This window comes from Lissotriton vulgaris, chromosome 5 (genome assembly GCF_964263255.1).
Source record: "Lissotriton vulgaris chromosome 5, aLisVul1.2, whole genome shotgun sequence".
NCBI classification, from domain to species: Eukaryota; Metazoa; Chordata; class Amphibia; order Caudata; family Salamandridae; genus Lissotriton; species Lissotriton vulgaris.
In genome coordinates, this window is record NC_141693.1 from 1,466,662,191 (window position 1) to 1,466,678,759 (window position 16,569).

The following is a 16,569-nucleotide window of genomic DNA, read 5'->3' on the forward strand; positions in this document are numbered from 1 at the left end:
ACATGGCGGGGTTTTGGACTCTGATACTGCGGGCAGCTTGGGTCGTTTGCATAGTGGCCGACTCGTTGGCATCGGTGACATGTAACATTGGCTCTGTACCCCGGTCGCGCCGGGGTGCTGCCCCGGTTGGCCGGGGGGGTGGTGCTGGTAGCGGGGGCGGCCGGAGTGTTGTCTCTTCCTCGTCCTTGGCCCCCTCCTCCTCCTCTGGGTCGGTGGTGACCATTGTTGTTCCGGTTCTGCTCGTAGGACCCATTCCGGCCCACTCTGGTGATCTCCCACCGGTCAGCTTCGGCTGCGAGCTGCCGGGGATCGGTTAACTTGCTGTCGAGGAGGTGTTGGCGTAGTTCAATGAAGCAATTGTTGGACAGATGCTCCCATACCATCAGATTGAACAGCTGCTCGTAGGTCGTGACGTTGTTCCCTCGGATCCAGCCTTCGAAGGCTCGGCTAAAGTACGTTACATAGTCCACCCAAGTTGTACCCGGGATGCGTGTGCAGTCTCGGAACCTCTGACGGTACATCTCGGGTGTGAGGCCATAGCGGGTGAGGAGGGCCGCTTTCATATGGTCGTAGGAGGTCATCTGGTGGTCTGGGAGCTGTAACAGGGTATCGCGACCCTCATTGAGGAATTTGCCCCATAGGCCGGCTCCCCAATCGTTTCTATCGATCCGGTGCGCAGTCATCGCGATTTCATAGGCCTTAAACCATTGCTGGATGTCGTCTTCTCGAAAATATTCTCGGACAACATCCTTGGGGATGTGTACTTTTTTCTCCGTGGTCCCTGGGGTGTGTGGTCTGTCGGGCACCCCTAACTCTTTATTCTGCTTGCGCAGGTTGATCTCGGCTAGGTTCCGTTCGTGCTCGTATGCTAGTTTCTTTTCCTCGAGCTCCCTTTGCCTCTGTTTCTCCTCTCTTTCTTCTCGGAGACGCAGGTGCTCTAAGTTTATTTTTTGTTCGGCCAACTTGAGTTCTACGTCCATCTTGAGTCGGGCCATTTCTAGTTCGTGTAGACGGGTTTTCTCTCTTTCTTGGATCTCGTCTTGCGAGAGACTGGTTCTTTGCCCCTCCGGGGCCGTGTTGGTATTTTTCGCGGTGCTTTGCTCGGGGGCTTCGACATCCCCGGTCTCTGCCCAAGATTCTAGGGCATGCTTAAAATCGTCCTTGGTGCTTAGTCCGGTGGTAGCGATACCTAGTTCGATGCAGAACTGCTTTAGTTCACGATGGCTGTACTCCTCTAGTTTTTCCATTTGAAACTTCTCAGTTGATCCGCTCTCTTTAGTTGACATTGTGGTTCGTTGTGGGGTGAGCTACTCTCTGTACGTTATGCGGTGATTCGGATCGCGCCGCTGGCCACCAATGTTAGACGGACCGGGAGGGTCGGCCGAGATTACGGGGAGAGGTCTCCAGGGAGAGCCGTCTCCAACGACTGTACAGACAAGTAACTTCCCCCCCCACAGACGGACACCACACAAGGTTGAAGGTTAACGAGACTTTATATGCAATTCTTAGGTTACGATGGTACGATACAAGGAGGTCTGGACTCAGGGGTCCCCTCGGTTCTGATCTCGGGCTGAGGAAAAGGGTAGCGGGACAGTCTTAGTTACCAATGAGTACAAAAATAGCTCTCAATCCTCGAGCTCGGCGTTCTAGATGATCGGGCCGTGGAGGAGCCAAGCAGGTCCCGAGATGGATGAAGGAAGGACGACGGTCCGCGGCGGAGCCTGCAGGTCCCGGTGAAAGATGACGGTTACAACGGTCCGCGGCCACGCCAGCAGATCCCGACGACGATGAAAGATGAAGGTTACGACGGCTGTGGCAGCGCCAACAGGCAGGACGATGGTGCACAGGACAGAGCTACGGCAGCGCCAGTAGTCCGTCCAGGATGAGTTCCTCTTTACGTCTCTCGACTCCAAGATACAACTGCCTTCCTGCTCTGGAGCTGCCCCAGTTATAGGGCTGGTGTGCTTTGATGTCCGGACCCTCGCACTTGGAGGTCGGGAGGTCCGGGATGAGGGAGTCCAGACACCCAGCAGGGGGGTGGAGCCAGCGCCCGGGGAGGCAATGGGCGAGCGGCACTGGGCGGGGGAGAGCCATCGGCACCTCTTTCTCCCATTGACTTGCCAAGTAGCCCGCTCACCTCCTGGGTGGAGGGTGGTGCCGGAATGTCTGAGGCCGGGCTAGGCCCAGGGTTGAGGTCGATCGGGGGCCAGGCGGCCTCGTGGTGAAGTGTCCAAGATGGCGGCCCGGGCTGGGCGCGTGGGCCGGCAGAGGATCGGACCCACGAGGTTAACATGTTCGAGGGCAGGGGTCCCTGAGGGGACGGAGGACGTGCAATGGTGGTGTGTGGTACTTGCGTGACTGGGCTCGGGCCTGGTTGAGCCGGGGGAGAGCGGCCCTTCATGTGGCCTGTCCAACAGCATGGGACACCGTCTGACAGATACCCCCCTTTTTCCAAGTTAAATATACTTGCACACACGTTGGGCTGGTCCGACTCATGGCGCGCACTACACCCTATGGAGTCCAGGTTTTCTTGAGCATCAGCAGTCCATCCCACACCACCGCGGCTCGACTAAATTTTTCATCCGCACAGCTATACCCATAGAGTAGCTCATTCCTCGATTTTGTCTAGAGGCCTCTCCGACCACTCGCCCATTCAAATTAAACTGTGCCTGCGGGTCCAACGGGTGTCGCATGTCCCCAGGGCTTCTTCGAGGCGCTAAGTATCGAGAGGCTATACGACTCGCTATTACGGAATAGTTTCAGTTTAATGTGGGTACATCTCCATCACATATACCGATATGGGAGGCTCCCAAACCTACGATCAGGGGGTGGACATTAGCTTTCGTACAGGTGAAAAACGGAGGCGCCTAGCACATGTGTTGGAATTAGAAGACCGCCAAGGTCAGTTAGAGTCACAAATGTTGGAAGGAACAGACCCTAACTCTTGGCGTAATTTGTTGCATGTCCAACAACTAATTCATCAGCTCCTCACTCTCGGGGCCAAGGAGGCGTGGCTGGTGACTCCGCATCGAATTTACCAATGGGGCGACAAGTCCAGCCAAATTCTCCATCGGCTATGTCAAACTAGAGCTACCCCGACACAGGTTCCTCTTCTGATGGCCCCAGATGGTACTTTATGCACCTACCCCGAAGCGGTAGTCCAGGCTTTTGACTCGTTTTATTCCAATCAATATCGAGAAAGGGAAGTGATAACCGAACATCTCATTGTTTACTTCCTTTCGGACATTCATCCCCGCAGACTATTCGATCAAGCATGGAACCTACTTGATAGTCCCATAACGATTGAGGACCTGCAGGAGGATTTAGCAAACATACACCCAGGTAAGGCCCCAGGCTTAATGTCTTTTCCAGTGACTTTCTACGACCACATATGACGATCTTGGGCCCCCACTTGCTCGAGGCTTTGCATGAAGCCTTAGAACAGCGTATTCTGCCATCGGACTGGTGTCATGCCGAAATCATGGTGTTCCTTAACCCCTTCCATGCTTAAGACAAGCCCAGCTTGTCACGAGGCACAGTGGAGCTGTGCTCATGACGAGTCGAGCTCGTCATAACGGCCGCGGCCCTCCCACGCGCAATTTATTCCCCACCTGTGTGGGAGAATCAATCAGTGGGCAGAGTCATGATGAGCCCAGCTCGTCATGAGCACAGCTTCACTGTGCCTCATGATGAGCTGGGCTTGTCACGAGCGATGCGGCACCGCAGCCCCCCTTCCCCTGCGCCGTGGGGGAATTACCCCCGCGGAGAAGGGGTTAAACCCAGTCATCCTCCCGAGGACCCAGCCTCATATCATCCTATTTCACTGCTGAATTTTGAGCCTAATCCCCTGGGGAAAGTCCTGGCCGACCACCTCCACTCTTGCATTACAGACCTCATGCACCCGACCAGTCTGGCTTTATGCCACAGCACTCCACCAGACACAACATTAGGCGAGTCCACAATGCTCTTGCGGGTGCACCTGTTCTAAGTCGCCCGGTGGCCGTCTTACTCGCTGATATTGATAAAGAGTTCGACTCCCTGAGCTGGACTTACCTCTACAAGCTCCTCGAGGCCGTAAATCTGGGTCAGCGATTCATAGTGTATACAAGGCTGCTGTATCCGTACCTCACTGCGTTGTTGCGCGCCGCAGGATACAGTTTCACCCCTTTTCCCATCCGCCGGGGCACAGGGCGGGGATGCCCCCTGTCCCCTCTCTTGTTTGCCTTAGCGATAGAACCCCTGGCAGCCTGGGTGCATCGAGATCCCCTCATTAGGGGGCTAAACTGCACACAGGAAAACTCTGATAGAATAGCGCTTTATGCAGACAATGCTCTTTTCTTCATGTCGGATCCGTGGTACTCGGGACCCCAGGTCCACCAAATTCTTTGAGTCTTTGGTGAAACCACTGGGCTGAATGCTAATCCATCCAAATCCATACTTTTTCCTATTCACGGGGAACATAGGAGACAGGCCTGGGCTTCGGCACTGGTTATTGCTGACACAGGCTTCAAGTACCTGGTTGTTTATATCTCTCTGTGTCCCACGGTCTCCTGAACACACAATATCACTCCCCTGCTCCCAGCAGTCCATAATGAGATGATGATTTGCTCCCAGTTACCGTTGTACGGCAGGTCCACGATTTTTAAAATGGTGTCCCTACCACGCCTACTGTATCGGCTTCAAAATATTCCTCACCCCATCCTCTCTTCATGGTTCAGCCAACTCAGTGCACTTCTGAACAGGTTTCTATGGCAGGGGGGAACGATCCTGGTCGCTCTTTCTACGTGTACACAATCTACATACTGCTCGGGCATTGCAGCAGCCGATGTTTTATGCTTACTACTCCACCTCACACCTTCTGGTTATTAACGAATGGTGGCACGGGTCCTAGTCAGACCCGGCCTATGCAGCCAAGCATGTTGCTGCACCTTCTATACAGTACCTCATCATTACACTCCCTTCCCCCGGCCTGTCGGACTGTCATACAGATTTGGAGGCGGGCAGTTAGGTCCATGAGTTGGTGGGGTAAGTTAACAGGCTCTACTCTTTGGCATGGCACTTTTCTACAGCTGACTTCTGCGTTCTGTGAGTTTCGTAAATGGGACCTTATAAGGATTTCCACCCTGCGGGATGTCATGCAGGGCACTACCCTTAAATCCTTTCAAAGGCTACAATCGGATTACGATCTTCATAAATCCCAGTTCCACCATTATTTGTAGCTCCTACAAGCTGTGGACTCCCTGATTCGAAGACTAGAGACCCTGCTTGAGTTCCATCCGTTGGAGGGCCTCTTACTAATGGGGGACATCGGGGACCACAAAATCTGACAAATTTACCAGACACTCAATACATACATCAAAACCACTATCCACAAAACCAGAGCGGCTTGGGCAGCTGACCTGCCGGCTCTCACAGACGATGACTGAGCCGAAGCCCTGGCTAGCCCTCGGTATGCTGCGGTGTCCACCAGATTAAGACTCATTCAGTTTAAGTACCTCCATAGGGTGTATTACACTCACCATAGGTTATGGAAAACGGGTGCAATCCAAACTCCCATATGCCTCCGCTGCCAAGCCGACGATGGCTCTTTTCTTGGTGTGGAACTGCACGGCGATCCAGCCGTTTTGGACTAAAGTAATATCCTGCTTGGGCCGTGTCCTGACCTGGACTATTTCGCTTAACCCCAGAGTGGTGCTATTACATAGCACAGATGACATCGGGGGGGAACCGCTACAAGACGCATCTTTTATTCCTGGGCCTCACCTCAGCCAAAGGGACGTAGCACAACACTGGAAAGACCCGTGCCTGCCCTGTGTAACTAACTAGAAAAAGGCAATGGACAGATGCACGACTGCTGAAATTGTAGTTTTTCAGGTGAGAGGGTGCCCACAGAAACATGGAAATATCTGGTCTTGTTGGGCCATCTACGGAGGCATAGACCTGCCCCTAATGTTGCAGTCTGTAACCCATGACCCCATTGAAAGATTGGTGGTTAGCAATTCACCTGTTTAGTGCACTGCTTTGGACTTTCTGTGGCTGGTAAATTATATATAATGTACTTGCAATGCTCTACATGTGTGTATGGTGCTGTTTGTAGTTTTATAGTTTGTTGTTTTGCGGCCTCATGGGGCTCTATATACAATGTACCATTGGTTTTTTATCTCATACATTTAATTTGTATTATCTTCGCTGGGCTTTGCCCATTTGGTGCGCTGGAAAATCAATAAAATTTGTTGTTAAAAAAAAGGATAGTAGAATACAGTTGAACCATATATGCTTGAGTGTTTGCTTAGCAGATAGGTACGTCAAAGGAATGTGAAGCCGGCTTACTGAAAAGGAAGAACATACCAACGTTTGTGCCTAACTAGGGAAATTCGGTTGGGTGACCCAGATTGCTTCCTTTATCCTTTATAGACAAAGGAATATAGGGGCATATTATCAAGCCTGTGCGCTAAAATTATCGCCGCTTTATCGGCCGAAAACGGCCGATAAAGCGGCGATAATGGGCTTGATAATATGCTCTGTGGAATTCCAATCGAAGCCCATGTTAGATGTCTTCACATCTAACATGTGCTTCGATTGGAATTCCGTAGAGCATATTATCAAGCCCATTATCGCCGCTTTATCGGCCGTTTTCGGCCGATAAAGCGGCGATAATTTTAGCGCACAGGCTTGATAATATGCCCCATACTTTGCTGAGTGTTTTCATGAGCATTGTGGGTGGTCAGAAGCTTCACTAGGAGCATGCTAGTTGCTGGGGATGCCATTCAGCTAGAGTATTAGGCGCTACTTAAGTGTTCCGCTTCAAGGAGATATTGCCCAGTTTGGACTCTAGGCGTGATTCGGGGTCTATGTTGACTGCGGCTGGAAGGGGCCAGGCTGTGTAGCATGGTGTGAACATTCAGGCGTATTTGGGAGCGTTACTGGTTGGTGCATGCCAGCCACGTGTTGGTGGAACTGGTGCAATAGAATGGCCCACTCCATGGAGATGTGTCTTTTTCATGTCCCCTCCACCTCCTCTCTCCTGATTGTGTCCTCCTCTGCCAAGCCCCACTTCTTGACTGCTCCCACACAGGCTGCTAGGGGAGGGGGGGGGGGATTTTGGGCTCTCCAGTGCATCACGATCCCCCTTTTTGCTAACCCAAGAGCCAGGGAGTTAAAGCGTGTTTGGATTTCGAGGGTTTTGTGTCTATGAAAGAGTCCCAACCCATTGGCTTCCCATGCGCTAATATCTTTGAGTCCTGGTATTTCCTGTAGTATCTCGTGTGTAGCTCTCCTGTAAGGCCACAGTGTGGGACACGACCAGAACATGTGAATGAATGCAGCGTCTATGGATGAGCACCTCGGGCACAACAATTGCGTGTCCAGGTAAAATCGCTGGAGACTTGCTGGAGTAAGGTAGGCGCAGTGTTATATGTAAAATTATATGTTTTTGAAGCAAACGTTTCTGGATTCCTACTTTGGATATTCCCAGGCCCGTTCCTACTCCTTATCCTGAAATGGGCGACCTATCTCTTCTTCCTATTTCAATCACAACGGGGCTAATGCTGTGGCAGTGAGGTCCTGGACTGCTTTATAAAGCTAGGTGATTAAGTGCCACCCTAGTCCCATGTGGAGGATTGCATGCAGGACTGGGTGTGTTGCTGGTTCCCCTTCCGTAAGATCCCAAAGTATTGCTAAGTAGTAATCACCTGTTTCAACAAAAATTGCCCTGAGGGGAGGCCCGTCTCGTGTTAGAGGAGCTCGACCAATAGCAGGTGTCCCTTTTCAAACAGAGACCCAGCTTCTAGAATGTTATGATCCATCCAGGTTTGCATTGTGCAGGCAGTGTAAAACCCTTCCTTTTAGGGTGGGCCAGCTAGTGGGTGCAAATGAGTATACAATGGGGCATCACCAGAAATGCGGTGTATCTGCAACATGACTGCTCGCACCACTTTTACTTGGATCAAGTACATCGCCGTGGGCTGCGTGCGGGGAGCAATAAGCGACAGACTGCCTGTATTGACATGGGACCTTCCTCTGTAGCAGTCTTTGCTAGGTGGCGCCCACCCTTCCTTCTAGATAGCCATTGCGTTTGCGCCACGTAAAAGTAGGCCTCGAAGGACGGTGCTCCTAATACCCCTTGATGTAACGGGAGCTGCAGTTTTAAGAGTGCGACTCTGCGGTGCTTCTCACCCCATATAAGGGAGTTTAGTAGAGTGTGCAGCTCCCGAAAGAAGGAGCGCAGGGGGACAACAGGACTGTTGGTGAAATAATAAAGAAATTGTGGTATCAGGATCATCCTGGCCAAGGCAATTCTGCCTATAGGCGCATGGGGTGGAGCCTTCCAGAAATGTACCCATGCCCTGGATCCTATCAAGGCACGACAGTGGTTATTCTCAAAGAGGTCAGCGGGGAAGTGATAGAGTCTTATATGAGACGAGAGGTCCCAAATTCTATCTCCCGCAGGGGCAGGTTAGGATTTAGAGGGTATACAAAAGACTTTGCCCATTTGACTTTTGAGCCCCGCTGCAGACGTAAAGTCTAAGAGGTCAGTATTCTATTTCCCTCACGTAAAGTAACAGGTCATCCGCATACATTGATACTATATGGGTAGTTCCCGCAATTGGGATGAACCACGCGTCCCCCTCCCACCATAAACAAATCGCTAGAGGCTCCATGGCATGGCGAATAAGAGAGGGAGAGAGGGCACCCCTGACTGGTACCCCTCTCTACTGGGAAGGGCGAAGAAATATATTTGCCCAGCCATACTCTAGAGGTGAGTTTCATATTTAATAGTTTTATGTATGCCCTAAAAGTGGGGCCTATCCCCATTCGCTCCAGCGTCTCAAAGAGGTATGGCCATGCTAGCGTATCAAACGCCTTCTCGAGGTCCAGGATCAGGCAGGCCGACCTGGGGTAGCATTCCTTAACCTGATCTTGAACCTGAAAGAGCCTACGGATATTCTGGGACGTATTTCTGCCCAGTATGAACCCGTTCTGGTCTTGGTGTATGAGTGGCAGGAGCGGAGGGTCCAAACGGTCTGCGAAGATCTTACCTAAGATTTTGCAGTCCGTGGATAGCATTGTGATCGGTCTATATGATGCCAAGTGTAACGGGTCTCGGTCGGGCTTCGGAAACGAGACTATAAGGACCCTTGTGTCTTCTCTTGATTGTCTTTCCCAAGGAACATTGTCATCTTTTGCAGTGGCAGCTCCTCCGCTAATGTGGAGGAGAGTAACCCCACTGCTTGTAAGCAGTGTATCTAAAGGAAAAATACAATTATAATAACTGAATGTTATTATCATTTTCTTTGTTCCTGCTGCCTTGCGGACAGGGTGGATGGGGCTGCTCTGCTCACAGAGCAGGGTAGGGGAGGAGTGGTTTGCCCACTCCAAATGTGCATGAATGTTTGGCCAGTCTGCATTACAACCTGGGTGGAGGACATGCCCAGGCCCCAGTCCCCGTATGAGTGCTGAGCCACGGCGTTGAGGCCAATCTCAACGATGCATTTCAGCATTGTGATTGGTCTGAGCGCTGAGTGCTTCCTGTTCCGGCCTGAGCCCAACACGGAGGAGAGACGGAGAGATGTGGCGATAAGCTACGTTTTTTTTTTACATTCCCCTTCGCCCCTGCCGCCTGCCTCGCAACCCCCGATCCATGCCGGCCGCCACTGGTCTTTTGTACAGTTAAGGCCTTTGACTGTTAGATGCATGTTCCTGCCACCTCTTGCATAAACACAGAGACAGAAGGAGACCCAAACTTCCATCTTTGCATTGTACAGTTGATGGTGGCCCACTGCTCCACTCTAGTCACCATAACATGTTGTTCCCATAGAATACACTAAATTTGTTCTTGAATTATCCCCACTTAAATAGAGCAACTAGCCATCTTTTAGGCAATTTTTTTTGATAGTTTAATTGTATGAACAAAAATAACTGTTGCATTTAGATGTATCATCTTTCAAGTAGTGTGGCTCACTGGTTAGAGGCGGCAGACCTGAGAGCAGAGGGCGGCCTGGGACCAGGGTTCGATTCCCGGTGCGGCAGGTTTCTGGACCAGGGTCAGCGGACTCGATAATTCTCTCGCCTCGGTGCCCACCCTGATCAGCGATCACACTCGGCAACTCTGGGCATTAGCTTGCCTCATCTTCACTAACGGCCCCACCAGACCGCCGGGGATGCCTGGTCTCACCCTGGAGATACCCATTAAGGGACCATCTCTCAGGGAAGCCAGGAAGGGTTTCGCAGCGGTCGAAGAGCCTTGGGACCCTACGGGTAAGTAGTGCGCTATATAAATGCCAATTCATTTACAAGGTCATCCATTAGTGATGTAGATATTTCTTTGAACTACTCAAATGTGTTATCCCTTCAAGAGTTACCAAGTTTGCAGTCGGTTTCATAGAATAATTTTCTTTCTTCCACATTATAATAACTACAGACAACAACTGCTCTAGCGGGATGGTTATTATCTAATGACCTCAAAATAAGACACCTCTTGGGTTCAGAGTTTATCAGGTGCAATAAACAGTACCTGTGCTGAGAGTGCTTTCTGGTTAATGGGGAAAATGATGCAGATGTTAGTGTTTCCGCTCTGTAATCCCAATGTTGCAGTTTGCAGTATATTCGGGGCTTTTGCCCCTCTTTAAATACCCATTCATCGGAGAGTGTGAACTTTATTGAAACCTGGTGATTACTGGGTAGATAATCAACGCACCACTTATAATTGCGATCCCTGTGTAGACAGATAGCAACCTACCAGGGAATTAGTAATCAGGCCCGAAACCAGAAGCACTTATTTGTAAATGTAATTAAACCTATTTCATAATGAGTTCAGAAAGGCGGTTTTCACAATATAATTACCACATAATTGTTTTCAAAACAAAAATGTAAAAGTTGTATTTATTGATTAACCATTAATATATTACTATTCATCCGTTTTTTATTTCAATATTTCTCTCTGCGTTCTGATTTCCTCTCGCCAGGAGGATCCGGAAGGGACCTTCTGCTCCAGTGGATTACAAGGCCTCGATGTCCAGCCCCCCGCTGGCCCACTATGGATCCGAGGAGATGCTTCTATTGACCAATTTTACTCTGACTTCGACCGTGGAAACGACAGGGTGGGACTGGCCCCAGCTGCACCATGAAGAGAAGACCCAAAGCAGAAATAAAAAAACAACACATCTTTCCTGCTGTAAACTGTGATTTGGTGGGAAAAATACCTGTCAACTAAAAGTAGTGATGGGTCCTGAGAAACGGATATAACTCTGAATGATGACAAGGGGTGCATACTCAGATCCCTTGAGGCTTTGTAGGATGAATTCAGACAGGTTAATCTACTAAGTCTCAGTCTTTGTATTTCAGGTTTTTTTTGGGGGATGGAGGGGTGCTGTTTTGAACGGAACCCTGAAAGTGCTTTTAGATAGAGAAACAAAATAGAAAGGAACAGTTACATTGAATCAAATACATAAACAAAAAACATTTGGAGGAGGAAAAACTAGGCAACCAGCAAGACTGGGATTTACCAGTGGATGCCCTGATTCAAATATGTTCCACAAGGGATAAAGGAAGTGGTACGGTACAGAGGAACCTGTGATTGTGCTGCAATGGCCGGTCCTGTGCTATTGACCATGGTTAAAAGGATATATCAGATGCGAGGACAGTTGAACTAGCCTAGTCACTGGAATATTTCTGTAAAAATAAAAACATAGAGACATGCTACTTCAAAACGTCAAACCGGATAACAGATCTTCCAACAAGTGGTTTGACACAAATCTTTCTAACATAAAAAGATAAAGCTCGAAACTGGAGTGATGCTAGAGAAAAACTAAGCATCCCCCAGATAGAGAAATTTGCAAAGTGCATATAAGAAATTGTCACAAGTATATTCAGTAAAAAAAGTGGCAAACCGAATCAACCAAACTGCGAACTGAAGAACTGTTTAAAATCTATCAAGAAATATTTGATTTGGAAGAAGTGAAAAAGAAGCAGTCCAATGAAACCAACCAACTTCGTGAAGGCCTGCTGACTTCCGAGATTAAACCCTTTAAGAATCCAACATACAGGAGAATCAGTAATCCTCCCCTTTCCTTTCCATTGACTTTTCAAGCTCTCAATCACATTTCTCAACAATGAGCCTCAGTCAAGTTCTCAAAGCAGCAAGCACATTAAAAGCCCAAGCTCCCAGCTCAACCATGCCCAGGAGCAACTATCAAAGAACATCTGACCACACCTGACCCCCGCACCATGCAAGTCCTAAATGTGTCCCTCCAACACAGAAATGCATCAAGCTAAAGCAAGTCGTAGTGGCACCTCTACAGCTGATACACACTGCGGCCTACTCAGAGCTATCACATTACAGACCCATCTTGAACCTCCCCTTCATTAGCAAAATCCTAGAAAGCCAGGTCATTAGGCTGCTTCAAGATTTCATCAAATCCATCAACCTGTTAATGGACAGGCAAACTTGGATGAGCACAGAAACTGCTAACTCAGACATCAGGGAAGAGCTACTGTGCTCCATTGATACTGGTCAGTACAAAATTCTGGGCCACGATAAATCACTTAAGTGGTGTAAATCGTAAATTTCATACTAATGACAACAAGACATAAGAAATGCACTTTCTTTGACCATGAAACCCATGATAACGCTGGACTCTTAACTTATCTTTTGATCCTATCTTATCAATCTTAAGAATCTTCGGTATCCTGGATCTTTTTATCTGCTAAGAAGTGTAAAGGGGAAACCCCATTTCATTCATAGTTTCCGAATGACCAAACAGAGTCAGACTCAAAGGATCACTGACTACAAAATCAAATATTAAGAGATTTATTACAAAGCCAAGAATAACTGAACATACAAACACCTCAACACAAGGTTAAGGAAATAAATGGGCACTAATACAAACATAATCCTACGCAGGAGTCTCGTCCGACTCAGAATGAGAAGAATGGTTAATTCTAAAAGCATCAGGCAGACGATGACTGCTCCAATCTCTATTTTAGTATTAATTAACCTAGAAAAAGATGATAATTAATCTGTCCCTACACTTTCGCTAAAGGACATCCCTACTTAGCATTATCCCCAGGCAAGAGAGAAAAAGGTGTCAATAGTGAGGACTTCCTTAGAAGTACACTCACTTACATAGATAAGTAGCCAAAGCTACAGAGCTCATTCTAAAATGCTCCTTCGAGCTTCCCCTCTAATCCTCATCCACTCCTTCCCCTGTTCTGACTCTCTTCCGTCGGGGCACTGTTCCTAATATAAAACCACAAAACAGTAGAACACACCCTATACACGCCCGTTCGGACAGGTCTTCTTTCTGTTCTTTTCCATCAAAAATTTGCCCTCATCCAAAATCCGTTAGTGCCTCCTTGGGTCCCAGGCACCTTCTCCGCCTAAAGTATCTATCTGCATACCTGTACACTCCCATGGCGGCTTCTCCTACCATCCTGACTCCTAAAACAAAGGGTAATTCTGCCTAACGAGATGTATGTCCTTGCACCTGCAACAAGAAGCATGTGAGCAAAATAACCTTGCACGCACACAAAATCTGCTGACTACTTTCGACTAAGAAGAGCCTTCCCAAGGAAAAATACATTTCAGGTCTACAGTTTTCAGCGAACATAACAAATCACTTAGAAGTACACTCACTTACATAGATAAGTAGCCAAAGCTACAGAGCTCATTCTAAGATGCTCCTTCGAGCTTCCCCTCTAGTCCTCATCCACTCCTTCCCCTGTTCTGCCTCTCTTCCGTCGGGGCACTGTCCCTAATATAAAACCACAAAACAGTAGAACACACCCTATACACGCCCGTTCGGACAGGTCTTCTTTCTGTACTTTTCCATCAAAAATTTGCCTTCATCCAAAATCCGTTAGTGCCTCCTTGGGTCCCAGGCACCTTTTCCGCCTAAAGTATCTATCTGCATACCTGTACACTCCCATGGCGGCTTCTCCTACCATCCTGACTCCTAAAACAAAGGGTAATTCTACCTAACGAGATGTATGTTCTTGCACCTGCAACAAGAAGCATGTGAGCAAAATAACCTTGCACGCACACAAAATCATGCCGACTACTTTTTGACTAAGAAGAGCCTTCCCAAGGAAAAATACATTTCAGGTCTACAGTTTTCAGCGAACGTAACAAATCACTTACACATTTAAACATACATTACTAAAATCATCTTAAAAGGATTAATTTAATTACTCTGCATTTATAATAAGCAAAACTACACGTGCAGACTTTAATATGGTGCAGGATTAAATCTAATGCATCACTTTATACATGAACTAATTCGTTATGCATCATCTAAAACACATTTTCGATTTAACACAACATTGATCTCCTTAAATGGCATAATTACATTTCTAGTTGCACTAATGTACGCTTTTTTTGGTAATGCATTTCTAATGACTACACGTTAATACATTTCTTTAAATATGCGGGTGCTGACTGTCGGTGATTATGATGCACCCCTAAAATTTTCAGAACAACATGATGCTCTATCAGTTCCGCCCTTTGATGACTAGTGTCATCACACCTTCACACAACTTCCTTGGAGAATGAACCGACTTAAACAGAACTTGTTGCCATCCTTTCTCGTCTGTGTCTTTCCATATTCTTAAGGCTCTGATATTGACAGTCCTGCAGTCTTTCTATTCTTCTCTCTTGTGCTCTAAGTGATCTTTCAATTCTGTTGGCCCAATACCACTTGCAAGCTTTCACAAGAACCCGTAAACAGATCACACAAACAACTATTATAATGAGAGGCTTCAAGACATAACCAAGGAAACCTCTTCCCACATTTGCAAACCAAATACCCACTCGACCAAACCCTTTGCCAACTTTCTCCCATACTCCTTCTTCAGTCATATCCTGAATTTTATGATGAAGCATAGTGATGTTACTTATATATTTTCCGAGATCTTTGCTGTTATCTGGTATACAAGTACAACATTCCTGAACTTCCAACATCTGACAGACTCCACCCTCTTTTGCTAAAAGGACATCTAGAGCAAGACGATTTTGCAAAACCATAGTCCTTATTGATAACATCTCTCCTTCCACCAGCACCAGCATTTTGGCTGTGTTCTTTGACAACTCATCATCCACAGTCGCCAAGCTTCTAATCTTCACATCATTCAAAATCACACCCAAACCTGGTATTATTACACCAAAAATATCTCCAACTATTGCTCCCGCACTTTCACCTCTTTTCACTCTTGAATGCTTCCCTCCCTCTAAAAGTTCTAATTCTACTGCATGATAAATCTTTGGGAAAATATTCACCAGATAACACATGCCATACCATTTTGCAGGCAATCTTACATAAGCATTCGTTCCACACTCATAATACACAGTTGGTATCACTTGTACAGGACCTTGCAAAAAGTCCTTTGCAGAATCTTCCAAGGTGAAAACATGATCACTACAACCACTAGAATTATGGAAACTATCACTCCACCTACAAGTGTACCTATTACACATTTGGACCTACGATTTCGATCTCCAGCCTCCATGGTCTTAGAAAAATTCTCAAGTTCCCATTTCCAGCAACGTATACTCAAAAGTCTCTCCTCTTTCAGCTGCTTGCAAACCAGTTCGAATCAACATACAGGAAGACTAGAAGTCCCCCTTTTAGAAGTTTAGTTCCTTTTTGACACAGTCCGAAAAAGACTTCCTTAACCCTTCTCCTTCTTCTACAGAGAGACCCCTTTCTTCTTCTTCCACTCGGACCTAGGTTATCTTCGTTCAACCTATTCACAACAAATTCCACCTTTAATCCAAAATAACATTTGCTCCAATTTTCTCTAGAACATGCTGCAAAAGTTCAAGATGAAGAACAATTACTTCATGAGACGGAGCTTCATAACCAAACGTAGGAAACGATAACCTATGCAAAATCAGATGGCGAATTCTGCTCGAAACTGGAGGATTCGGAACTGTGATGGTCAGTAGTCCTTCGATTTCAAGTCCTGGAACTAACAACACCACTTCTATTTTTACGTTAGGACTATTGCTGACCTCTGTCACTGCCATCAGCCTCCCGGAACTCCACACTCCTTGCATCGTTCACAACGTATGACCACTCCGGAGTTGCTTATCTCTGGTTAGGCACTCTCGTTCGTCTTGATCTTCTCAGACCTCCACGAGCTCGCCCTTCTTCGCTCTCTTCTGATTCACAGTTTTCAGACACAGGAGTAAGTTCCCTCGGAAACCAGTCGGAGATTCAGTCACCTCTGCCTTTCAGGCCACACTTCTTCTGTTTTTTGAGTTCTTCTACTTTCCTCTAGCTCACACTGTGCGCCACTCCCTTCTGCTAAGGGACCACTCTCAGTGCAACTTCCTGTCTCTGAAGCAGTATCAGTGTTGCTGTTATTGTGACCCTCCTGAGCCTGGCCCGGTGAGCAAACAGCTTCTTCAGCAACCCTCACAGCTTGGCTTGTCCCCTCCAGTGGCCCTGCCACTGCAGCTGGATTTTCACTCGGGAGAAGAACTGTTTCTTCCAAGGGTGCTGAAACTCTGCGGGTGTGCAAAGCGTGCACCCAATTTGGCAGTCCTCCACACTTTACTGCAGTGTTCGTTAC

General features: G+C 47.8%; 1 protein-coding gene across 1 annotated transcript in view; it reads left to right on the forward strand.

The window, feature by feature from the left end:
* Positions 1–11,126, forward strand: part of CTSE (cathepsin E) — a 153,627-nt gene extending 142,501 nt beyond the window's left edge. Inside the window, 1 exon segment of the mRNA XM_086919711.1 lies at positions 10,968–11,126. Within this exon segment, the coding sequence (XP_086775837.1) occupies positions 10,968–11,126 (159 nt within the window).
* The last annotated feature ends 5,443 nt before the right edge of the window (positions 11,127–16,569 follow it).